The sequence below is a fragment of the Amblyraja radiata genome, chromosome 8 (genome assembly GCF_010909765.2).
Source record: "Amblyraja radiata isolate CabotCenter1 chromosome 8, sAmbRad1.1.pri, whole genome shotgun sequence".
Lineage (NCBI taxonomy): Eukaryota > Metazoa > Chordata > Chondrichthyes > Rajiformes > Rajidae > Amblyraja > Amblyraja radiata.
The window spans coordinates 81593943-81619971 of NC_045963.1; the positions used below are offsets into that span (position 1 = coordinate 81593943).

General features: G+C 44.2%; 2 protein-coding genes across 3 annotated transcripts in view; one reads left to right on the forward strand and one right to left on the reverse strand.

Annotated features, from left to right (window-relative positions):
• The first annotated feature begins 2791 nt into the window (after window positions 1–2791).
• On the forward strand, window positions 2792–23024 carry pno1 (partner of NOB1 homolog). The gene is made up of 7 exons (XM_033026337.1): window positions 2792–2997; window positions 6658–6807; window positions 10433–10516; window positions 13889–13949; window positions 16491–16608; window positions 21456–21526; window positions 22791–23024. The coding sequence occupies exons 1-7, from the start codon at window positions 2830–2832 to the stop codon at window positions 22856–22858; spliced, it is 720 nt and encodes a 239-aa protein (XP_032882228.1). The 5' UTR covers window positions 2792–2829; the 3' UTR covers window positions 22859–23024.
• Window positions 23025–23457: 433 nt separating this feature from the next.
• ppp3r1 (protein phosphatase 3 regulatory subunit B, alpha) overlaps window positions 23458–26029 on the reverse strand; it is a 48916-nt gene continuing 46344 nt past the window's right edge. Inside the window, exon 6 of one of the 2 annotated variants that reach the window (XM_033026339.1) lies at window positions 23458–25176. In XM_033026339.1, the coding sequence (XP_032882230.1) occupies window positions 25129–25176 (48 nt within the window). In that variant the 3' untranslated portion in view covers window positions 23458–25128. Of the gene's footprint in view, window positions 25195–26029 lie in introns of both variants that reach the window. The other variant, XM_033026338.1, reaches the window with a different exon arrangement.

The window sequence follows — 26029 nt, forward strand, 5'->3', positions numbered from 1 at the left end:
TACATCTATCCACCCGCCGACTGTCCGCCGGCACGGCGCATGTGCAAATCCTTCATCCACGGGCGGGGGGGACCTTCGGCCGGCACCCACGCACGCGTGACGCTTCGACCGGCATCGCTCCAGCTTTGGCCCGGCTCTGCGCTTGCGCACACACATTGGAGTCACCCAACAATGTAAACAGGGTGACTCTAATGGAAACAGGGTGACTCTAATGGAAACAGGGTGACTCTAATGGAAACAGGGTGACTCCTGGAAACAGGCCCTTCAGCCCAACTTGCCCATGCTGACCAACATGCCCCATCTACATTAGTCCCGCCTGCCCGCATTTGGCCCATATCTCTCTAAACCTGTCCTATCCATGTACCAAGACACAAGGAACTGCAGACAGACACAAAGTGCTGGAGTAACTCTGCAGGACAGGCAGCATCTTGAAGAACACGGATAGGCGACAGCCTGAAGAAGGGTCTCGATCTGAAACGTCACCCATTCCTTTTCTCCAGAGATGCTGCCTGTCCTGCTGAGTTACTGCAACATTTTATGTCTATCTTTGGTGTAAACGAACATCTGCACTTCCACTCTAGACCCTTCTGATGGATCTCCCAGTTGCTAACCATTTTAACCTCCTCCATCGCCAGAGTAAGGCCACATGCAAACTGGAGGAACAGCATCTCATAATCCATTTGGGTAGCTTACAACCCACCGGTATTAACGTTGCATTCTTCAAGGCGAGTTAAACATCCCTCACCTTCTCTCTTCCCTTTTTGTTTCTTTGCCTATTTATTATTTCTGAGCAATTGCAATTCACAGCTGTTACATTTCACATGTCTTGCATTATTTCTTACAGCATTTGTGAATGGAAATGAACAACAAATAAGCTCTGAACTGCAACAGACTTATTATTATTGCACTATATTTGTTAACAATTTATTGAGTATGTGTGCATGTGTATAAACCCTGAACTTTTTTACTTCTCCCGTTATGTACTATGTTTATATATTCTGTTGTGCTGCAGCAATTAAGAATTTCATTGTACTATCTGGGACATATGACAATAAAACACTCATGACTCTTGACTCTGAAGAAGGGTCACATCCCAAAACATCACCCGTCCATGTTGTGATGAGTTACTCCAGCACTTTGTTATTTGTTCAAGGTTTCAGCATCTGCAGTCTCTCGTGCCTCTATCTATAGTATTTTGTTGTTTTATTAAGAAGAAAAGTCATTTTTGCGGGGCGAGGGTGCAATGAAAAACAAAGAAAGCATAGAAAATCGGTGCAAATTAACAACAGGTTAACAACACACTGGGTGAATAGTTTTTTTCCTCATCTCAGTCCTAAATGACCTACTCCTTATTCTTAAACTACTTATTCTTAAACTGCCCCTGGTTTTGGACTCCCCCAACATGGGGAACCTTTTTCCTGCATCTAGCCTGCCCATTCCTTTAAGAATTTTATATGTTTCGATAAGATCCCCTCTCATTCTTCTAAATTCCAGTTAATACAAGCCCAGTCGACCCATTCTTTCATCATATGTCAGTCCCACCACCCTGGGAATTAACCTGGTGAACCTATGCTGCACTCCCTCAATGGCGATAATGTCCTTTCTCAAATTAGGAACCAAAATTGCACACGTCGATACTCCAGGTGTGGTCTCACCAAGGCTCTGTACAACTGAAGTAGGACCTCCTTGCTCCTAAACTCAAATCTTCTTGCAATGAAGGCTAACATGCCATTAGCTTTCTTCTGCTGTACCTACATGCTTACTTTCAGTGATTAATGTACAAGGACACCCAGGTCTCATTGCAACCCCTTATCCTAATCTGACACCATTCAGATAATAATCTGCCTTCCTATTCTTGCCCCCAAAGTGGATAACCCCACATTTATCCACATTATGTTGCATGTGCCATACATCTGCTCACTCACCCAAACTATCCAAGCCACTGTGGAATTCATAGCATCCTCCTCGTAGCTCACACTGAACCCAGCCTCGACCCTCCACCTCCCCAATCTTCGCACATCCCCAATCCTGGACATTACACTCGTCACTTTAATTTCATGTTTCATGCATCTTGTTGTGTTTTTTGACTGTTCCTAGTGAGACCATACCTGGAGTATTGTGTGCAGTTTTAGTCTCCAAATTTTGCGACGGACATTCTTGCTATTGAAGGAGTGTAGCGTAGGTTTACAAGGTTAATTCCCGGGATGGCGGGATTGTCATATGCTGAGAGAATGGAGCAGCTGGGCTTGTACACTGGAATTTAGAAGGATGAGAGGGATTCTTATTGAAACATAAAAGATTATTAAGGGTTTGGACACGCTAGAGGTAGGAAACATGTTCCTGATGTTGGGGGAAGACCAGAATCAGGGGCCACAGTTTAAGAATAAGGGGTAAGCCATTTTGAATGGAGACGAGGAAATACTTTTTCACCCAGAGAGTTGTGAGTCTGTGGAATTCTCTGCCTCAGAGGGCGGTGGAGGCCGGTTCTCTGGATGATTTAAAGAGAGAGCTAGATAGGGCTCTTAAAGATAGCGGAGTCAGGTGATATGGGGAGAAGGCAGGAACGGGGTACTGATTGGGGATGATCAGCCATGATCACATTCAATGGCGGTGCAGGCTCGAAGGGCCGAATGGCCTACTCCTGCACCTATTGTCTATGTTTCTATACATCCAGATCCATGGTGGTGGTGTTGAGAGTGTCTAGCGCGCATGTGGGGGGCGGGTGACGTCATTGGGAAAGGGGTCTATCTGCGGCAGCGCAGGGAGCGGAGCAGGCGATCGGCGCGGGCAGCCCTGGGGTCCTCGGGCGGGTGGCGAGGCCTTTCCCCGATGGCGGCGGCGTGTAGTAGTGATGGAGGTGCGGCCTTCATCAGCGCGGCCCGGCACCCCCACCGCAAGCGGAGGATGCAGACCGGCAACACCGAGCCGCCGCAGCAGCAGCAGCAACCCAGCAGCAAACGGCCCGACTTCCCGCCCGTCGCCGGGCAGCACCTGCTGGTGAGGATGCTGCTGCCTTAGTGTGGCGCCGCTCTCCTCCACCGCCCCTGACAGGGCCGTGTTCTAAACCCCCCCCCCCCCCCACACCATCCCTCCCCCCCCCACACCATCCCTCTCCCTCCCCCACACCATCCCTCTCCCCCCCCCCACACCACCCCTCTCCCCCCCCCACACCACCCCTCTCCCCCCCCACACACCATCCCTCTCCCCCCCCACACACCATCACTCTCCCCCCCCACACACCACCCCTCTCCCCCCCCCCCCCACACCATCCCTCTACCACCCACCACACCATCCCTCTCCCCCCCCCCACACCATCCCTCTCTCCCCCCCCCCCCCACACCATCCCTCCCCCCCCCACACCATCCCTGTCCCCCCACCCCTCTCCCTCTCGCCCCCCCCCCCCACCATCCCTCCCCCCCCCCCCCCCCCCCCCCCACCCTCTCCCCCCCCCCCACCCTCCCTCCCCCCCCCCCACCTCATCCCTCCTCCCCCCCCCACCACCCTCCCTCTCCCCCCCACCCCCCCCTCCCTCCTCCCCCCCCCCCCCACCCATCCCTCTCCGCCCCCCCCCCACCCCCGCCTCCCTCGCTCCCTCCCCCCCCCCCAACCATCCCTCCCCCCCCCCCCCCCCCTCCCCTCCCCCCCCCCCCCACCATCCCTCTCTCCCCCCCCACCCCCTCCCTCTCTTCCCCCACCACCCCCTCCCCCCCCCCCCCACTCCCTCCCACAAACCCCCACGCCCCCACCCTCAAACCCCCCCTCTCTCCGCCCCAACCCCCTCTCCCCATCCCCTCCCAAACCCCCCTCTACTTCTCCCCCACCCATCCTCGCCCACCCCCAACCCTTCTCTCCCTCTCCCCCAACCCTGTGCCACTGTGTCCTCACCCTGACCCCTCTCCCCTCTCCCCCCTCCTCCTCTCCCCGTTCCTCTGTGTCCCCTTGCCCCAGATCCCTCTTCCATTCCCACATATTCTTGCCATACCACTCCAAAGACATACAGGTTAATTGGTTTGGTGTAAATGTAAATTGTCCCTTGTGTGTGTAGGATTGTGTTAGTGTGCGGGGATAGCTGGTCGTTGTGGGCTGAAGGGCCTGTTTCCGCGCTGTATTTCTCGACGAAACTAAACCTGCACCCTGACACCCCGTTCTCCCAATTTACTCCCATTTGCCCCAATTAACTCCCCCATTCTCCTACCCCATTCCCTTGTCCCCATATACCACCAACTCTCCTCACCCCCTTCCCGAAAAACCCCACCCTTCTCTCCCCTGGTGCTACCATTAACATGTTGAGCAGTCACCCTGTGCAGGAGGTTTACCAGAGCGATGCCAGGATTAAAGGGTATTAGCTGCAGGGGAAGGTAGCACAGAGTTGGATTGTTGCCTTAGGAACGTTGGAAACCCTTTTTTCCCCAGGGTGGACATGTCAAAAACTAGAGGGCATAGCTTTAAGGTGAGAGGAGGTGCCAGGCAAGGTTTTTTTTACACAGACGGTGGTGGGTGTCAGGAAAGCGCTGCTAGGCGTGGTGGTGGAGGCAGATACGATAGACAATAGTTGCAGGAGTAGGCCATTTGGCCCTTCGAGCCAGCACCACCATTTAATGTGATCATGGCTGATCATGCCCAATCAGTACCCCGTTCCTGCCTTCTCCCCATATCCCTTGGGGAAACGATGATGGCGTTTAAGAGGCTTTTGGATAGGCACAAGGGTAAGGAGGGATATAGATCATGTGGAGTTTAGTTGACCTGGCATCGTGTTCAGCGCAGACAATGTGGACTGAAGCTGTACTGATCCATGTTTGAATACGGGTTGACAGTTCAGGGTGTTTAACTGGCAATGTAGCATGCAATTTCTTAGTTAATGCAAACTTGCAGGTCCATTATCGCAATCACACAAAAATATGATGATCAATTGTACAGCAACCGTATTTCTAGGTAACTGTAATAGCGCATAAGCAAAGTCTGTGCTACACCCAAAGAGACAGTCCAAAGATCCTAGGTAAGGTTAGTGTTAGACAATAGACAATAGGTGCAGCAGGAGGCCATTCAACCCTTCGAGCCAGCACCGACATTCAATGTGATCCTGGCTGATCATCCACAATCAGTACCCCGTTCCTGCCTTCTTCCCATATCCCCTGACTCCACTATCTTTAAGAGCCCTATCTAACTCTCTCTTATCCAGAGAACCGGCCTCCACTGCCCTCTGAGGCAGAGAATTCCACAGACTTACCACTCTCTGTGAGAAAAAGTGTTTCCTTGTCTCCGTTCTAAATGGCTTGCCCCTTATTCTTAAACGGTGGCCCCTGGTTCTGGACTCTCCTGTGTACAGTAGTGTTGTGCAGTGTTCAAGAGCTTGACGGTTGCTGGGAAGAAGCTGTTGTTGAACCTGTTATGGACTCTTCTACCACCTTCCTGATAGCAGGAGTGAAAGGAGAGCATGGTCAGAGTGCTGAGTCGCTGATGATGCTGGTTGCCCTTTTAAGGCAGTGTCCACCAGTGTCTGCAGTCTCCTTTATTACTGGGTGGTTGAGTTACTCAACCAGGCTGTGATGTAACCAGTCAGTCTGCACTACTATACACCTGTAGTGTGTTGGGAGTATTCAGCAACATACCAAAACTCACATTTTCTCATGACTTAGAGACAAACAAACAAGCAAATAGTGAGCGAGAAAAATCAATTGAACGTGAGAAGTTGAGCAGTTGATTAAATGCTGACCTGGGACACTGGGCACAATGCCGTGATACACCAGCACTTCTGCGTTCACCTGAGAGATGTCAAGGGAAAGGTGTCGCCTCCTGACAGTGTAGCCCTGAAGCACTGTCACGCAGAGGATCGACAACTGGTCTTATTGATGTGCTCGTCAGCCCTTTGGTTATTTTCCTGCTCAATCTCTGCTTGTCACGCAGCGGGTAGGGCTGCTGCCTCACGGCGCCAGAGATCCGGGTTTGATGCTGACTTCAGGTGCCGTCTGTGTTTTCACATTCTCCCTGCAACCGGATGGGTTTCCTCTGGGTGCTCTGGTTGCCTCCCACATCCTAAAGAAGTGTAGGTTTGTAGATTAATTGGCTTCTGTAAATTGCCCTAGTGTGTAGGATGCAAAACATAGAACTAGTGTAAGGTTTAAGAAAGAACTGCAGATGCTGGAAAAATCGAAGGTAGACAAAAATGCTGGAGAAACTAAGCGGGTGAGGGAGCACCTGTGGAGCAAAGGAATAGGTGACGTTTCGGGTCGAGACCCGAAACGTCACCTATTCCTTCACTCCATAGATGCTGCCTCACCCGCTGAGTTTCTCCAGCATTATTGTCTACCAGTGTAAGGTTGATCATTAGTTGGCGTGGACCTGGTGGTCCATTCTGTATCTCTAAACTAAATAATTTAGAGAGGTCTTATACAGGTACAGTGAAAAACTTGCAGCATTACTGGGACTTAGACTCGGCTAACACACAGAATCATAAATTATATATTTAAAAGAAAAATACTTAAAAAAAAAACAAGATGTCAATGCAAAACACAATCAGAAAACAAATCCATGGTTGTGCAAAAAAATACAGAAACGTCACCTATACATGTGATATATATATGTTTTATTAAAAACTAATTGTTTAATATGTGTTATGGTTGCATTCACCCTAATTGATCTTTTTTATGTTTTTATTAGGATGGTAAAGAAGAAATTCGTAAAATTCCCGTTCCCGCACATAGATATACTCCCCTGAAAGAGAACTGGTTGAAAATCTTTACCCCTGTTGTTGAACATTTGCACCTTCAAGTAAGGTTCAACTTGAAAACCAGAAATGTTGAAATCAAGGTAAGAATAATGAGAAATGTAGCTGATATGTGAATGGCAGTAGCAGGAACATTGCTGTGGGAGGTAGACAAAAATGCTGGAGAAACTCATCGGGTGAGGCAGCATCTATGGAGCGAAGGAAATAGGCGACATTTCGGGGTCAGACTGATGTGGGGGGGAGAAGAAAGGAAGTGGCGGAGACAGTGGGCTGTGGGAGAGCTGGGAAGGAGGGGGGGGGGGGGGGGGGTAAGGAAGGAGAAAGCAAGGACTACCTGAAATTGGAGAAGTCAATGTTCATACCGCTGGGGTGTAAACTACCCAAGCGAAACATGAGGTGCTGCTCCTCCAATTTATGGTGGGCCTCACTCTGGCAATGGAGGAGGCCCAGGACAGGAAGGTCGGATTCGGAATGGGAGGGGAGTTGATGTGCTGAGCCACCGGGAGATCAGGTTGGTTATTGCGAACCTGTGGGAGTGTGTTGTACACTGGGGATGATCTGTCGCTCAGAATTAAAGGGTTATCCTTCATGTGGCTGCTTATACTTTCGGAACTTCTGGACTCCCCCATCATTGGGAACATTTTTCCTCCATCTAGCTTGTCCAGTCCTTTTATTTTTTTATTTTAATTTTATTAGAAGTAAGTACAATAATATGGTACCGTAGATACCCAGTATATATTGACATGTTACATTTCATGTACAGCTTCTTATTTATTTTATTTTTTTAACAGTAAAGGAGACAGAAAGAGAATAGAAAAGAAATAGAGAGCTGCGTGATACCGGAAGGTGAGAAAAAGGAAAGGAGAAAAGAAAGAAAATAGAGAGAAAAGAAGGAGAGGTAGAAAGCAGAAGAATAAAGGAGAGATAGCTATTTGTTATTCTTGACCACCATTCACCCAATCCTGAAATAGATCATTTCTACGTTTGTGTTGCACCATTTGCTTGTAAGGTCGACAAATGGAGACCAAATCCTTAAGAATTGGTCTACTTTGTCTGTTAGGAGGAATCGCATTTCTTCAAGATTAAGGCTTCCAACATGTTTGAAATCCACATTTTAAGCGTTGGTATCGATGTATTTTTCCAAAATATAAGTATAAGTTTTTTTGCGTTATTAAACCATAATTAAGGAAAGATTTTTGAAACATATTCAGTTTATTCTCGTCTTCCATTAATCCGAATATAATCATTTCACTGTTGGGATCAAGTTTTATCTTAAGTAATTTTGTGAAAATTTCAAAGATTTCGCTCCAAAATTTATGTCCAGTCCTTTTATAACGTATAAAATTATAAAATGACTGGACAAGCTAGATGCAGGAAAAATGTTCCCAATGATGGGGGAGTTCAGAACCAGACGCCACAGTCTAAGAATAAAGGGGAGGCCATTTAAAACTAAGATTTTAAAACCAAATGGCCACCTCTTGCACCTATTTTCTGTTTCGATGTATATAGAGTCCAGTTTTCTGTGTTCAAAATAACTATGAATATTCCTTAAGTTGGTTAGGACGGGTTTGGAGGGATGTGGGCCAAACGCAGGCAGATGGGACTAGTGTAGCTGGGACATTGTTGGCCGGTGTGGGCAAGTTGGGCCGAAGGGCCTATTTACACACTGTAGCACTCTACGGTCTTAATACAGGCACCATGCTTGCTTGATTTACACTTTTTAGAATAGTGCGGTTATCTAATTGCAACCAAAGTTTAATTTATGTGCTCCTATTTTCAGAATGACGTGCTCGAATATATGCTTGACAGCGTGTGCAGTTCACACAATGTTCACAAGTTATAGGAGTAGAATTAGGCCATTCGGCCCAACGAGTTTACTCTGCATTCAATCATGGCTAATCTCTGCCTCCCATTTTCCTGCTTTCTCCCCATAATCCTTGACACCCGTTCTAATCAAGAATCTATCTATCTCTGCCTTAAAAATATCCACTGACTTGGCCTCCACAGCCGTCTGTGGCAATGAGTTCCACAGATTAACTACCCTCTGACTAAATAAGTTCCTCCTCAGGCCCTTCCTAAAAAAGCATTCTTTAATTCTGAGGCTATGACCTTTTGTCCTAGACTCTCCCACCAGTGGAAACATCCTCTCCACATCCACTCTATCTATGCCTTTCATTATTCTGTAAGTTTCAATGAGGTCCTCCCTCATCCTTCTAAACTCCATCGAGTAGAGGCCCAGTGCTGTCAAGCGCTCATCATATGTTAACCCACTAATTCCTGGGATCATTCTTTCATAGATACATAGACAATAGGTGCAGAAGCAGGCCATTCGGCCCTTCGAGCCAGCGCCGCCATTCAATGTGATCATGGCTGATCATCCCCAATCAGTACCCCGTTCCTGCCTTCTCCCCATATCCCCTGACTCTGCTATTTTTAAGAGCCCTATCTAGCTCTCTCTTGAAAGCATCCAGAGAACCTGCCACCACCGCCCTCTGAGGTAGAGAATTCCACAGACCCACCACTCTGTGAGAAAAAGTGTTTCCTCGTCTCCGTTCTAAATGGCTTACTCCTTATTCTTAAACTGTGGCCCCTGGTTCTGGACTCCCTCAATATCGGGAACATATTTTCTGCCTCTAGAGTGTCCAAACCCTTAACAGTCTTATATGTTTCAATGAGATCCCCTCTCATCTTTCTAAACTCCAGTGTACAAGCCCAGCTGCTCCATTCTCTCAGCATATGACAGTCCCGCCATCCCGGGAATTAACCTTGTAAACCTACGCTGCACTTCCTCAATAGCAAGAATGTCCTTCCTCAAATTAGGGGACCAAAACTGCACACAATACTCCAGGTGTGGTCTCACTAGGGCTCTGTACAACTGCAGAAGGACCTCTTTGCTCCTATACCACTCTTGTTATAAAGGCCTACATGCCATTCGCTTTCTTCACTGCCTGCTGTACCTGCATGCTTACTTTCAGACTGATGTACAAGGACCCCCAGATCCCATTGTACTTCCCCTTTTCCCAACTTGACGCCATTTATAGTAATCTCCCTTTTTGTTTTTGCTACCAAAGTGGATAACCTCACATTTATCCACATTAAACTTAATCTGCCATGCATCTGCCCACTCACCCAGTCAGGTGTGAATAGGGAGTATAGTACGCGACTGAGAATGCATCCTCGCAGTTTTGAGAATTACAGTGGAGGAGGTGTTGTCACCCATCCTCACTGTGTTCTGTGGGTCAGAACGTTGAGGATTCTGTGGCAGAGGGGGGGCTGATTCCAAGGTCCGAGTTTGGATGAGATTGTAGGCAGAGCTTTAGTTAATAAATAGGAGTTTGACATTGTCTAGAATAGTCTATTATATTATAGTCTAGAATAAGTTTCCATGGTCTGACCTAAACATCTGTTGGTTGTTGCAAATATCATATGTTGCTGGATAGAAACATAGAAATTAGGTGCAGGAGTAGGCCATTCGGCCCTTCGAGCCTAGTGAGCCGAGTCTTCGAAAAGTGAACCAAAATGTCACACACGTTACCAAATGGCATCACATAAACTCAGTGGGACAGGCAGCTTCTCTGGAGAGAAGGAATGGGTGACGTTTTGGGTCGAGACCTTTCTACAGACTCTTCAGTTCTTCAAACTTGCATATATTCTCTGTATACAAATATCATCGGTTGTCTGAGGTTTTTGTGCAACTGTGTTCCACAGACGTGTAAAGAAACACAAGATATAGCTTCGCTTACGAAGGCGGCAGACTTTGTAAAGGCATTTGTTCTTGGATTCCAAGTGGAGGTAAGTCAACGTTTCATGAGTGGTGATGAGTCATCGTGTAGTTACAGCAAGAAAACATACATTGTGGGGTATTCCATAGGAAGGAACTGCAGGTGCTGGTTTAAACCGAAGATAGACACAAATTGCTGGAGTAACTCAGCGGGACAGGTGGCATCTCTGGAGAGAAGGAATGGGTCTCAACCCAGTCCTTCTCCAGAGATGAGTTACTCCAACAGTTTGTGTCTATATGTGGGGTATTCTAGTTACTTGCATTATCCCGATTAACCTAATCACTTTAATCACCAGCATATTTATACTGAAATGGATATTGATTGGATTTGTGTTTAGGATGTTGCTTAGTGATAAAACAGTGTCACATTTCACATTATCATTTATCTACATGGTACTATAACAATTAAAATACATTGGGACAGGTACATGGGCATGAAAGGGACAAACGTAGGCCGATGGGGCTAGCATAGATTGGGCATCTTAGTTGGCATGAACATGTTGAGCTGAAGGGTCGGTTTCCATGTCCTGTGATACTGACTCTATTCTCATTTGCTGGACAAATGGGTCATTCTTCGGAAAGTGAACCAAAATGTCACACACGTTACCAAATGGCATCACATAAAGTAATGCGTTAAAAATTAAAATCTTGTACAGGATTAATCTTATTTATTGCCATTTTCCTACCTACACAACTATAATGCATGTCTGCTAAAGATGCGAAAATTCTAGCTTTTTTAAATTCACAAGAATTTATAAGAAAAAACTGAGTTATGAAAAAATGCTTCCGTGTGGTCATACACGTGACCGGTCATATTTGACCTCTGACCCTAAACAAACATTGTCAGCATAACATCAATATTTCACTTGATAAAAAATATGGATCATATATACAGTACGAAACAAAATACCTGCAAATGCTTTCGGAATGAAAAGAGATGTATTCCACAATTGTCCAGAATTTTGGTCGCACACGCGACTAAGAATGGGCCAATTGAATAGAATGTTCCTGCAAATGACAAATACTGTTTAATATATTTCCCTCTGACCCACCTCCAAATTAAAACCCAATGTGCGTTCTAACCGTGTTCAATTGAAAATACTTTTTATCTATTCATTCACAATTTTCATCTGCATAGAGTAAACCCTTACCAAATCTTGACACCAAAAAAAAGGTGCTATGTTTGTGTTATGGGAACTTTAGCAATCAGCAGTTATAGACGACTTTAGGCCTCGATAAAGTGAGTGAATGTGGAGAAGATGGTTCTAGTAGTGGGAGAGTCTAGGCCCAGATGGCACGGCCTCAGAATACAAGGAGGTGAGGAATTACCTGTCAGAAGGAGATGAGGAATTTCTTTAGCGAGGGGGGGGGGGGGGGGGGGTGAGAATCTGTGGAATTCATTGCCACAGACTGTGTTTTGTTAAAGCAGAAATTGACAGATTTTCGATTAGTCACGGGTGTCGGGGGTTACAGGGAGAAGGCAGGAGAATGGGGTTGAGAGGGAAAGATAGGTCGGCCATGATTGAATGGTGGAGTGGACCTGATGGGCCGAATGGCCTAATTCTGCTCCGACAACTTCAGACATTGTGATATTTGTAGCCCATAATGGAGATTTTTTCACCAATTTGGGAATATACTGAAAATGGTGTATGTTTGGTCAAGATAGATCTTTAATCCCAGAATAATAAATGTGATTAATTATTGAGTCCTTTTTTTATTTGTACAGTTGTTTGGGTGAAAATACTACATCTGTATTTGAAGGTAGACAAAAGTGCTGGAGAAACTCAGCGGGTGAGGCAGCATCTATGGAGAGAAGGAAATAGGTGACGTTTCGGGTCGAGACCCTTCTTCAGACTTCAGAGGTGGGGGCGGGAAGAAGAAAGGAAGAGGCGGAGACAGTGGGCTGAGGGAGAGCTGGGAAGGGGAGGGGAAGGAGGGAGAAAGCAAGGTCCAAAGATCCTATAGCGGAGCAAGATAGTCCACTCGACGAAAAAGACGTTGTACGTTCGTGGGCAGATTCATGGGTAATTTTCGGCCCCTTTTCCGTAACCGGCATCCGTCTCCGCACTAAAGATCACATCGCGGAGCAAAGATACTAGTGCGGAGACAAGCCGATTACGGAAACATCCTCTTAAAAATCAAACATCTTTGGTAAAAATCTTCTCATTTTTTTCTGCCTCGCAATAAAAAGCAAAAGGATGCCTATGTTCCTTCCACAGCGTGTGGGGAGTCTGGCCCGGATCAGCACGGCCAGGGTAAAGTTGCGGGGAGGTTTGCAATGTATTTTTATGTAATCTTGCCCCTTGTCTGGGTCTTGTGTCCGAAATAAAGTTTATCATTATAGATACAAATCTGGAGAAATATATATAATGTGTGTTATATTATATACATCTATATCCCATTCATGTATGTGTGTTCTTTCCTACACAATCTAATCAGTTGTATGCTCGCTGAATAAAATCATCCTCAAGTTATATATCATTTGTTAATCTTGCTTAAAACAATTTGTTAAATACTTCATGTAGATAACCCCACCATTACAGACAGATCTCATCCACTCTCTGGCTATTGGGAAGACTAGACCCATTTTATTGTTGAAAAACGATTCCATGGACACAAAAAAAATTAAGGAACCTTCCAAGAGCAACTGGAATCTTCATCTTGCTATTATTCTCCAAATATCGCAGTTGTGAACAGTGTGATTAGATGAATTACAGAGTGCAAGTGTAATACAAACATCAACTCAAACACAGCACATGAGCCATTTAAAAAAGACAATTAACAGAATCATAATTTGTTAACATATTAATCTTTAACAAAATTTAACAGAATTATGATTGAACAGTATGATTCTAACCCTATATCACACACGCAAACTGTTCCCCCTCATGCCCGATTACACTGCGACAGGGATATACAAAGTCGGGTCGGGTTACTGAAATGGACGAAGAAATGGCCCGCGTTCCGCTCCGTTGTGTACTACACGTCAGCCCATTGCATTTAGCAGACGTGGACTATCTTGCTCGCTATAGGATCTTTGGCAAGGACAACCTGAAATTGGAGAAGTCAATGTTCATACCGCTGGGGTGTAGACTTCCTTTCTTCTTCCCCCCCCCCCCCCACATCAGTCTGAAGCTGAACAAGAGTCTCGACCTAAAGGAACGTCTTAGGGATGTGGGAGGAAACCGGAGCACTCATTGGAAACCCACCCAGTCACAGAGAACTTGCAAAGTCCATACAGGCATCACCTGTAGTCGGGATAGAACCTGGATCTCTGGTGCTATGGGGCAGTAACTCTACCACTGCGCCACTGCTGCTTTGGGAGATTCAGCCAACAATCACAGGTTGTTAATCCTCATTTATTTTGTCTTTCTAATTTACAGGATGCCTTGGCATTAATTCGACTAGATGACCTGTTCCTAGAAACCTTCCATATTACAGATGGTGAGTATATTGTGAATGTTATTTCACTTTTGATGGGACAGGCTTTGACCGTTTTAAACTACATTCACTTGACTGGACAAAATTTGACTTGATAAACGATGCATTCATCTGGGATGTGTGGCGTTGAAAGTATTTGGAGGAAATCTTGGTCGGAAGTGAATTTGGGAATGGGGTTGAGGAGAAGTGGAGAGACTGGGGAGACGGCTTGATGGCTGATGCATGGTCTAGTGAAGGGAAGGTGGGATGTTATGGTTAGTGCTTTGACGGGCGACGGTGTGAACTGTAGGCCTGGGAGAGGTTACAGTGATTGTCCGAGGTACAGCCATGAATGGACTTGAAATATTTCAAGGCTGTTGGGGGAAGAGGATGAACCAATAACAAATTAAAGAGGAGACAATAGACAATAGGTGCATGAGTAGGCCATTCGCCACTTCGAGCCAGCAATGTGATCATGGCTGATCATCCCCAATCAGAAACCCGTTCCTGCCTTCTCCCCATATCCCCCTATCTTTAAGAGCTCTATCTAACTCTCTCTTGAAAGCATCCAGAGAACCAACCTCCACTGCCCTTTGAGGCAGAGAATTCCACACTCACCACTCTCTGGGTGAAACTGCAGATGCAGGTTTACAAAAGCAGACACAAAGTACTGGAGTAACCCAGTGGGTCGGTCGGCATCTTGAGAAAGCATTTTATCGAGATGTATAACAGCTTGGTTTGGGAACAGCTCCATCCAAGACCGCAAGAAATTGCAGCGAATTGTGGACGCAGCCCAGACCATCACACAAACCAAGCTGTGTCGGAAAGGACTGCAGATGCTGGTTTAAATTGAAGGTCGACCCGAAATGTCACCCATTCCTTCTCTCCAGAGAAGCTGCTTGTCCCGTTGAGTCTACACACAAACCAACCTCCCTTCTATTGACTCAATTTATACCTCACGCTGCCTCGGCAAGGCCAGCAGCATAATCATTGATGAGTCGCACCCTGGCCACTCCCTCCTCTCCCCTCTCCCATCGGGCAAACGGTACAGAAGTGTGGAAACACACACCTCCAGATTGAGGGACAGTTTCTTCCCAGCTGTTATCAGGAAACTGAACCATCCTACCACAACCAGAGAGCAGTGCTGAACTACTATCTACCTCATTGGTGACCCTCAGACTATCCTTGATCGGACTTTGCTGGTTTCACTCTGCATTTAATGTTATTCCCTTATCATGTATCTGTACACTAAATGGCTCGATTGTAATCATGTATTGTCTTTCGCCTGACCGGTAGCTCGCAACAAAAGCTTTTCACTGTACCTCGGAACACGTGATAATAAATTAAGCTGTATCCTGTAACTGTTAGAATCCAATCACCTCATTCTGCCACTAAAGATCAGTGAATTTTATGGGCATTAATCTGCTTATTTTTGGCCAATGTGTTACTGACAAATCCTGAGCTGTCTTTACAAAAGCTTTTACGGTAATAAACTCGACTGAACTGAGAACATGAATAGACTCTTCTTCCGTCTGACTGAAGTGGGGGTGCCAGGGTGCAGGCCAGTTTAATGTTGACAGGGACTAAGGCATTCAATGGGTATTTCAGCCTGGGACCGAGGCAGAGGTAGCAATGGGCAACATTGGAGTTCATAAGGAATAGCAGTAGAATTGGACCATTCGGCCCATCAAGTCAACTCCTCCATTCAATCATGGCTGATCTATCTCTCCCTCCTAACCCCATTCTCCTGCCTTCTCGCCATACCCTATGACACCCGTACTAATCAAGAATCTATCTCTGCCTTAAAATATCCACTGACTTGTGGCCTCTACAGCCATCAGTGGCAAAGAATTGCATAGATTCACCACCCTATGGGGTGGAAGATTGCAACCTTCACGTGGTCTGCCCTGTTTCATGAATGCAATCAACCCGGCGTGCACAATCAAATAAGATCAAATAGAACAAGTTGTCCTACAACTTTAGGCTGTGCACGCCATATGCAAGAAGAAGAAGACCACCCTATGACTAAATAAATTTCTCATCTCCTTCCTAAAAGAACATCCTTTAATTCTAAGGCTGTGACCACTTCTCCCTAGACTCTCCCACTAGTGGAAACATCCTCTCCACATCCACTCTATCCAGGCCTTTCACTATTTTGTAAGTTTCAATGAGTTTCCCCCTCATTCTTCTAAACTCCAGCGAGTACAGGCCCAGTGCCGACAAACGCTCATCATAGGTTAACCCACTCATTCCTGGGATCATTCTCGTAAACCTCTGGACCCACTCCAGAGTCAGCACATCCTTCCTTAGATATGGTGCCCAAAATTGCTCGCAATACTCCAAATGTGGCCTGACCAGCGCCTTATAGAGCCTCAGCATTACATCCCTGTTTTTGTATACAAGCCCTCTTGAAATATATGCTGGCATTGAGTTTAGATGAGTTGCCCACATTGTGTTGATTTGGACATGTTTCTCCATTTAAAAAAAAAGTTCTCTGAACTAGTTCTGCTGATGTCATGCCTAAGTACATAATGAATAGTTCTTATTTACGATTCCTTCCTGTAGTTAAACCATTAAAAGGTGATCATCTTTCAAGAGCAATAGGACGCATTGCTGGCAAAGGTGGTAAAACAAAATTTACAATAGAAAATGTAACCAGAACAAGAATCGTTCTTGCTGACTCGTAAGTACAAAATGTGTTATTAAATAATGGAATAAAAATGAACTGCAGATGTTGGATTATACAAAGTGCAGGAGTAACTCAGCAGGTCAGGCAGCATCTCTGGAGAACATGGAGAGATGACTTATTGGGTTGGGAGCCTTCGTGAGTGTGTCTCTATCTGTGTGTGTGCGTGTCTCTTTCTCTGCGTGTGTGTCTCTCTCTCTGTGTGTGCGCGTGTGCATGTGTTCTCTGTGCGTGCGTGTGTGTGTGTGTGGATTGTGTTAGTGTGCAGGGGTCGGTGGAGACTCGGTGTGACGAAGGGCCTGTTTCCGCGCTGTATCTCTAAACTAATAACAAAAGGCTTACAACGAGGATCGAATTCTTGCCTCCAATTTAAAAGGGATATTCAAAATATGTGTGTGTCTCTCTCTCTCTCTGTGTCTGTCGACACAAAATCCAGCATTATGTGTCAATTAAGCTATCACCAATTTCAATAAATGTGTAAGTTTCCAATATGTGCTTCAGCATTGTCGGTTCATAAGGTCATATGTGATAGGAGCAGAATTGGGCCATTCGGCCCATCAAGTCTACTCCACCATTCAATCATGGTTGATCTATCTCTCCCTCCTAACCCCATTCTCCTGCCTTGTCCCCATAACTCCCGACACCCGCACTAATCAAGAATCTATCTCTGCCATAAAAATATCCATTGACTTGGCCTCCACAGCCTTGTGTGGTATTGAATTCCTCTTCATCTCCTTCCTAAAGGAATGTCCTTTAATTCTGAGGCTATGACCTCTGGTCCTAGACTCTCCCACTAGTGGAAACATCCTCTCCACATCCACTCTATCCAAGCCTTTCAATATTTCGGTACGTTTCATCCTTCTAAACTCCAGTGAGTACAGGCCCAGTGCTGTCAAACACTCAGTTGAAGCAAAATACACTACTGATCCTCCAAAATATCTTTAATTAATCTGAATAATGTTTGCAGGAGCATTTGGCATAATCTAATTTCTATAGAAATTGTAATCTAACTCCAATCATTTGCGTTGGAAAACTCTCTGGTTCCATTTAGTGCAGTGACTAAATGTCATGGCATGTTGAATTCACAATTATATCTTGATAAGGGCTGCCAAGGAAAGCTAGTGACAGCAACCGTCCATGGGCACTCTCCAAAAAGCTGTGGCCAAAACATTTTTTAATAAAAAGTCCATCCTTTGGTGTTTGAGGAGAATGTACGGTTCTCAGTCAGTTCCTCATTTAAATTTAACCGTATTAGAGTCCCGACTTGTGTCTTAAGCTGGTTGGAGAGGTAGAAGAATTTAGTCATTGGGTGTCAAGGAATAGGAGTAGAATTGGGCCATTCGGCCCCTCAAGTCTACTCTGCCATTCATTCATGGCTGATCTAGCTCCCTCTTAACCCAATTCTCCTGCCTTCTCCCCATAACCTCTGACACCTGTACTAATCTGGAATCTATCTATCTCTGCCTTAAAAAATGTCCACTGAAATGTGTCGGGGGTTATGGGGGCGAAGGCAGGAGATTGGGGTTGAGAGGGAAAGGCAGATCACCCATGATTGAATGACGGAGAAGACTTGATGGGCCGAATGGTCTAATTCTGCTCCGAGAACCTATGGATGTGAATGGTAGACAAAAATGCTGGAGAAACTCAGCGGGTGAGGTAGCATCTATGGAGCGAAGGAATAGGTGACGTTTTGGGTCGAGACCCTTCTTCAGACCGTGAATGGTAAATGGGTGTCTCAGTATTGGCTGCATTTTTTTTCACTTTTGAGGGAACAATTTTCAGAAGCGATTACAAAATGCCAAGAAACATGTATGCCAAGTGACCAACATAGAAAATAGGTGCAGGAGGCCATTCGGCCCTGCACCGCCATTCACTGTGATCATGGGTGATCGTCCCCTATCAATAACCCGTGCCTGCCTTCTCCCCATATCCCTTGATTCCACTGGCCCCTAGAGCTCTATCTAACTCTCTCTTAAATCCATCCAGTGATTTGGCCTCCACTGCCCTCTGTGGCAGGGAATTCCACAAATTCACAACTCTGGAGGAAAAAGTTTTTTCTCACCTCAGTCTTAAATGGCCTCCCCTTTATTCTAAGACTGTGGCCCCTGGTTCTGGACTCGCCCAACATTGGGAATTTTTTTCCTGCATCTAGCTTGTCCAGTCCTTTTATAATTTTATATGTATCTATAAGATACCCCCTCATCCTTCTAAACTCCAGTGAATACAAGCCTAGTCTTTTCAATCTTTCCTCATATGACAGTCCCGCCATCCCAGGGATCAATCTCGTGAACCTACGCTGCACTGCCTCAATCACAAGGATGTCCTTCCTCAAATTAGGAGACCAAAACTGTACGCAATACTCCAGATGTGGTCTCACCAGAGCCCGGTACAACTGCAGAAGAACCTCTTTACTCCTATACTGAAGTCCTCTTGTTATGAAGGCCAACATTCCATTAGCTTTCTTCACTGCCTGCTGTACATGTAAGCCAACTTTCAGTGACCGGTGTACAAGGACGCCCAGGTCTCGCTGCACCTCCCCCTTACCTAACCTAACCCCATTGAGATAATAATCTGCCCCTTGTTTTTGCCACCAAAGTGGATAACCTCACATTTATCTATATTATACTGCATCTGCCACGCATCTGCCCAATCACTCCACCTGTCCAGGTCACCCTGCAACCTCCTAACATCCTCTTCACAGTTCATACTGCCACCCAGCTTTATGTCATCCGCAAACTTGCTAGTGTCGCTAATTCCCTCTTCCAAATCATTAATATATGTGAATCACTTGTGTGATCCTGTGCATTGCAGGCTATTTTAACTGAAGACCTGTTCTTAGTCATAACAAACCCTTGAATACTGGTTTATTTGTCACTAGTCCAACAAATTTTATGAATATGTACCTATATAAAAAAGCAATGTTTAATGAATATGATTGAATTGATTTGAAATCATGTAAACAGGCCTTTCAGCTCCCCGAGTCCACGCCAACCCATTCGCACTAGTTCTGTATTATCCCACTTTATCATCCACCCCCTGTGCACTAGGGGTAATTTACAGAGCTCAATTAACCTGCAAACCTGCATGTCTTTGGGATGTGGGAGGAAACCAGAGCACCTGGAGGAAAACCACATGGTCACAGGATCAAACCCAGGTCTCTGGTATTGAGGCACCAGAGGTAGTCAGTCTATTCCTTGAAACCAGAAGCTTACCTTTTTTCCAAAGATGCTGCCTGGCCCGCTGAGTTACTCCAGCACTTTGCGTCTATTTTTGGCTTACCTTGCTGCTTACCCTATTGAATACAGGTTCTCTTTCTCCTAATCCTGCTTGCTTTTTTAACCTTGCAGTGTAATTAACAGGTTTATCCCTTCACCCAACACAATGCTTTACTCATTCAGTCTTGTTTCCATTGGTCTGCGACGTTCATACAAGTAGTTTTGTATTGCAGCACAAGTAAGAATTTCATTGTTCAGGTAACAATTAAGTCTTGAAATCTTCTTGCTCTGTGAACAGATCCTTTGAGCGCTCGAATCTCTTCATGTTCTCTATATTTTAATTTGTTCTGCTGCTAATTTAATTGCTTCGTCACCCATTCTTATTGCCACATTCCATGCTGATTTGTTTTGAAAATCATGTTTTTAATACCTTTAGTGTTTAGGTTTAATGTCTTGTCCAGATGATCTGACTTCGACAGATGACATTGTCCCAGCTCATTCTGTGCCCGATACCCTGACCTTTACAGTCTGCAGGCTTCATGTTTCTTTGCATTTAGCACCATTTTAAATAGACTCGTATCTTGCTTTGTTTCTGGACCTTGAACCATTTCCTAGTCGGACATACAGCATAGAAACTGGCCCTTTGGCCCAACTCATCCACGCTGACCAAGATGTCCCATCAAAGCTAGTCCCGCCTTCCCACAAACCTTTAAAACATGTAGCTGTCCAAGTGTTGTTATTCTACCTGCCTCTTCTTTCTTTGACACCTTGTTCTATGTGTTCGCTCTATATTTTCAAACTCTTGCACGATTCACAGTAGAGGCAAAGGAAAAATTTGTCCCCACCAGTTATCCACTTGTTTCAACAGCAATTATTATTTATTTAAAAGAGAACTTTTCTCCATTGATGTTCAAAATGTGTAGTTTTTTAAAAGGTCATCACACAAACTGAAGCAGGGTCAGAGTAAGGTGAGCACACATCCATTAACTGTGAAACAGACAATTTTTAGTCTTTTGCAAAATATTCCATGTCTCCACTAGAACATTTGTGAGGAAAGCAGCTAGATATATAACCTGTCATTCATTGTCTTTTTAAGCAATTTATTCAGGATAACTGGAGGTCAATAAAGAGCCTGTCCCACTTTCACGACCTCTGCCGAGTTTGCCCTTGACTGACACTCGTAGCAGGCCGTGATGCTATTCGTGGCATCAAGTAGGTCGGGGCGTTTTTTCTAGCCTGATGAAAAATGTCCACGAGTATAAAAGGTCGTGAAAGTGGGACAGGCCCCTAATGCAGTTTCTCAGCTTGTTTTAAGTTGAATAGAGAATTGTATGCTTGATGTCATGATTGTGCATGTGAAAAAAAACATTACTGATCCGTGGGCGGCTGGGTGGTGCAGCGCTGGAGACCCAGGTTCCATATCCACTATGGGTGCGGTTTGTACCTTCTCCCCGAGATCTTCGGTTTCCTCCCACACTCCAAAGACGTACAGGTATGTAGGTTAATTGGTTTGGTGTAATCCTAGTGTGTGTAGGGTAGTGTTAATGTGCAGAGATCACTGGTCGGCGCGGACTTGTTGGGCTTGTTTCCGCGCTGTATCTCTTAACTAAACTAATCCTTTCTCAACAGGAAAGTGCACATTCTGGGCTCCTTTCAGAACATTAAGATGGCTCGGACAGCGATCTGCAACCTTATTCTAGGTATGATCTTGCTGATTAGACACTTGTGTAACAAGAAAAGTTCCTGCATTTGAACCAGTGTCTATGAAGGCTTTAAAATGTTCAGAAATGTCACATTTTAAATTATAAATACATGACACCATGTGTTTCACTGTAAATGATGAGTGTCTATAAAGAGAGCAATTTCAATGTTTAAATACAGTTCTATTCAGGTTCATAAATATTGATCATTCAATGCAGCAATAATAATTGATTTCAGGGTGGGTTTTGTTTGATCAGGAAGATGTTACTTGATATTCTCTTTTGTTAGATTTACACCAAATGTAAATTTAAAGTTTGCAGAATTGATGACAAAATGTGTGTGGCATCGAGAACAATTATTACAAGTCTCATACGACCAGAGAACTTTAACAACTGACATGGTGCTCTTACCAGAGTGAAATGAGACTGTATTTTGTGTTACATTTTTAGATGCACTACCAACTGAAATACTGATATTTGGTGATTGTGATAGTTCCAAGTGCACTTAATTTGTTGTTTTTGTACATTTGACAGTGGGGTTTTTTCCTGCAAATTCATCGGGTGGCAAGATTCTGGCAGTAAACTTCCTATTGGTTATCTACTCTATGGGCAGTCATGACATCTCTCGCCATTGTTCCTAATTCCTGCTTTATTAATTACTACCCTTGAGTCCAGTAACAATTTGTCTAACTCGTTTGGTGACTTGGTCTGAGTTTTCCCTCCCCCACACAGTAGTCATGCCAGAATGGTATAAAAACTTCCTGGGTTTGCATTGTGTTCAGTTCTGGTCACCATAGGAATGATGTGATTGCACTAAAGAATGCAAAGGACATTAAAGCGATGGGACAAATAGGTGGCTATAAAATGGACCATGTCAATAAAAGAGCAAATATTTAAATGTAATTGGAAAAGATTAGAAAACCAAAGGTTTGGATATGTAGGGGGAGAGTGTTTTAATAAAGTGCTGGCATATGTACTTGAGTGGGTTAATTCTGTAGTCAACTGGAGCAAACCAATGGACTGCCAAACTATGTTCAATTACTCAAAGTAGATCAACCTTGAGCTTGCTTCCTGCCTCAAGCAGTTTTGTCTCTGCTGGAATAAGCATACCAAGCAAGTTAATCAGTTCAAAACTAAAGTATGACCAAGATTTGAGAATCTCCCCTGCAATGCTTTTAGTTCCTGAATCTCAGTCACTGACCTGTGAAATTTATTTGGATGGTTGACAAGAAGCTGATATCTAATTTTTTTTTTGTTAAATTAGGAAGCCCTCCGTCGAAGGTTTACGGTAACATTCGAGCTGTGGCGAGCAGAGCAGCTGAGCGTTTCTGAGCGTGTGGTGAACTTCTGCTTTGAATTTGCACCTTATTGGACTGTAGATGAACCATACAGATTTAATGATGAAAAATCCGTTTGGCTGTGCTGCAACCAAAGAACAAGAACTTTTCCTCAATTACTATTGCGTGTCTGGACAATAAACAGCTTCACATTTATTACATTGGCTGCTGTCAGTTAGTCTCATTATTCCAAGGCCATGATCACTAGGCAAGTCTATACCTTCTATATCTCTCGTTCCCCGACTGTCTGAAGGGATTTGACTCGAAACATCACATATTCATTGTCTCCAGAGATGCTGAGTTACTCCGGCTTTTTGTGTCTATCTTCTATACCTACTAACGATAGACAAAATGCTGGAGTAATGCAGCTGAGTTACTCCAGGATTTTGCACTCTCGAGATGCTGCCTGACCCACTGAATTACCCTAGTATTTGTGTAGGAAGGAACTGCTGGTTTAAATTGAAGAGAGACTTTAGTATTATGTCTATCTTCAGTGTAAACCAGCACCTGTGCGTCCTTTGCCTACTGGTTTGATACTACACTCTCATCTAAGCTGACTAGATATCAAGTAAATAGCTGAAGGACTAAAAGCAAAACCGTTTCAAATTTTTATTTTCCATTTACTTATACAGTATGAAGGTTCCAATAGTCCCACCGCATATAATGCAACATGCAGAAGAAAACTCAACATTCACTTTTTCAACCCCCCCCCCCCCCCCTACATAAAACTAAAAACATTCCATTGTTTTAAGGAAAAAGATGTACACTAGTTCAGACTGCAGTCAAATTATGCACAAGCAAAGGGAACATTTTCCCTACATGACTAACAAATATGTACAAATAAATTCACAAGACTAGATTCCCCCTTGAAACAGAGCACATGGCCATTGACACTGGAGCAGATACGACTGGCTATGAATTACAAGCCATGTACTGATCCAGAGGAAGAAAGTTAGTGGAGTTTTTTCTTTTCTTCAACATTTACCAACATTTGGCAACTTTTATATGAACATTGTAATTTATGTAAACAAGAGGAACATCAGTCAATCTACATGCAAAAAGTTTATCATGCAAGGACACCAAGCACCTGGATCTCTCGCGCAGTCAGAGCCCACCAGTGTGCAGCACTTAAATGAAGGAACAGCAACAGTACAGAGGCACGTGAATAACCTTTGCAGAAAGAGAAATCTAGCCCACCCCTTTTCCCAACAGAAGTCTTGTTAAAATGGAGAGTCTGGATTAAGAAGCTAATTGTTGTAAGCTTTGTTTACTATAACCAAATGGACCGTAATCGGACGCAGAAACCGCTCGCTGCACATGCACTAACATCACACGTGGTTCACAAGACGCAAAAGTTCCAATTGAAAAGGGCATCCATCTAAAATACAAGATTAAGACGATTTCCAATCTGTAGAGTGCAATGAACTGCATCGCTAATTATAGAGTCATGTTTTTTTTCCCAAGCCAAGTTTCCCTGCAAGTTAAATTGTTTAAGCAATGTAACTGCAAAGATAATGACTTGTGGTTAAATGTCTGATATTCTCACCAGGTTACCATACCAAAGATCTACCACCTAACCACCCTGCCATTTATACTTGAGTAAAGTTCTTGGCATCCACATTATGCTAGAGGAATTACTGAAAGATAAACTAGCTAAAGATATTGTCCCTAAAAAGGAACATTTATTAACATGTAAATAGCTATCAGAAGCAATGTTTACAGTCGACATACCAAAACAATAGTATAAGTAAACCCTGCTCACAAGAATCAATTATTTTTCCAATAGTTTTTTTTAATCTATTGCGAAATGAAATACATCATGGGGAACCCAATAAAAACAAATGACAAAAGTATTTTAAAATGGTTTGTGTAATCCATGCTTGGCACTTCGTAGACTACTTTATTTTAAATCAAGTCTCCGTCGTTTATTGAAGCCCAAATTACTACTTTTACATTTACAAAGCTATTAGATTATACGTCCTTATTATAAAAGATGAGAATGAAATAAATAAAAATCCAACCCTGCCCCTCCACCACACCGAGATGATCCTTTTCAGCTGTCCTTCAGATTGTAAAGTGCTACACTGGGTTATTGAGAGAGTTGAAGTTCAATAACACTTCGTTGGCTTCTTGAGGCTCATGTTGGAAAAAGTGGCTTCACAGAGAAAATACTTCCATTAAATACACAAAGCATTGCTGGACATTTTGGGCAGATCTTCAGAAATGGAGAAGAAAGCAGAAGTGTTGGGTGGAGTCTTGAAGAGGTCACACATCAACCACCATCTTTTTGTGGATGTCTAGGCCTCCAACGACCTGGATGGTAGAGTACATCTATTGAATGTTATCACAATTCCAATCATGCAAACGTACCATACAATTCTTTTTTTAATGTTTAAATAACATCGACAGATTTTATGTTAATTTAAAATAATGTCCAAAAAGAGACACTAGTTTAGAGATACAGCATGGAAACAGGCCCGACAGCCAGCAGATTCCATGCTGACCATTGATCACCCGTTCACACTCGTTTTATATTAGCCCATTTTTGCATCCATTCCAGGCAATTGGGAAATTGCAAATATTACCCCGCTGAACAAGAAAGCAGAATAGTGGGAACTATAGGCCAGTTAGTGTGACTTCAGTGGTTGGTAAGATTTGAGTCCATTATAAAGGATGTACTTAGAAGTTCATGATAAAATAGGCCAAAGTCAGCATGGCTTTGTGATCTCGCCTGATGAATCTGCTTGAATTCTTTGAAGAAGTAAATAGCAGGACAGACAAAGGAGAGTCAGTGGATGTTGTTTACATAGATTTTCAGAAAGCCTTTGAATAAGGCTGCTAAAGATGGGAGCCCATGGTATCAAAGGGCAGATACCCTGTTGGTCGCAACAGTGGATGCCATGTACTCTTCGTTAAACTTCATATAAAAACATCTAAATATTAGATCATTAAAAAAAATAAGTATAGAGTTGGGTTTCTCAAATAGAGGCAGAGTCCAAAACCAGAGGTTATGTCAAACCTTAAAAAATACATTGATTTGACCACAACTGGCAACCAATTCTGGACACCAAATTCATGGAGGATGCGTACAGAGCTTTGCAAGGCAGCTGTTGGTCATCAGCAAAATATGCAAGGAACTAGAACACAAAGCAAAGGGTGTGAGAGA

Bases quoted from the DNA above. Each gene is read 5' to 3' on its own strand.
- pno1 (XM_033026337.1), top strand. From the start codon at position 2,830: ATGGCGGCGGCGTGTAGTAGTGATGGAGGTGCGGCCTTCATCAGCGCG. The intron at 2,998-6,657 runs GTGAGGATGCTG...TGTTTTTATTAG, and splicing joins TCGCCGGGCAGCACCTGCTG to GATGGTAAAGAAGAAATTCG. The intron at 21,527-22,790 runs GTATGATCTTGC...TTGTTAAATTAG, and splicing joins GATCTGCAACCTTATTCTAG to GAAGCCCTCCGTCGAAGGTT.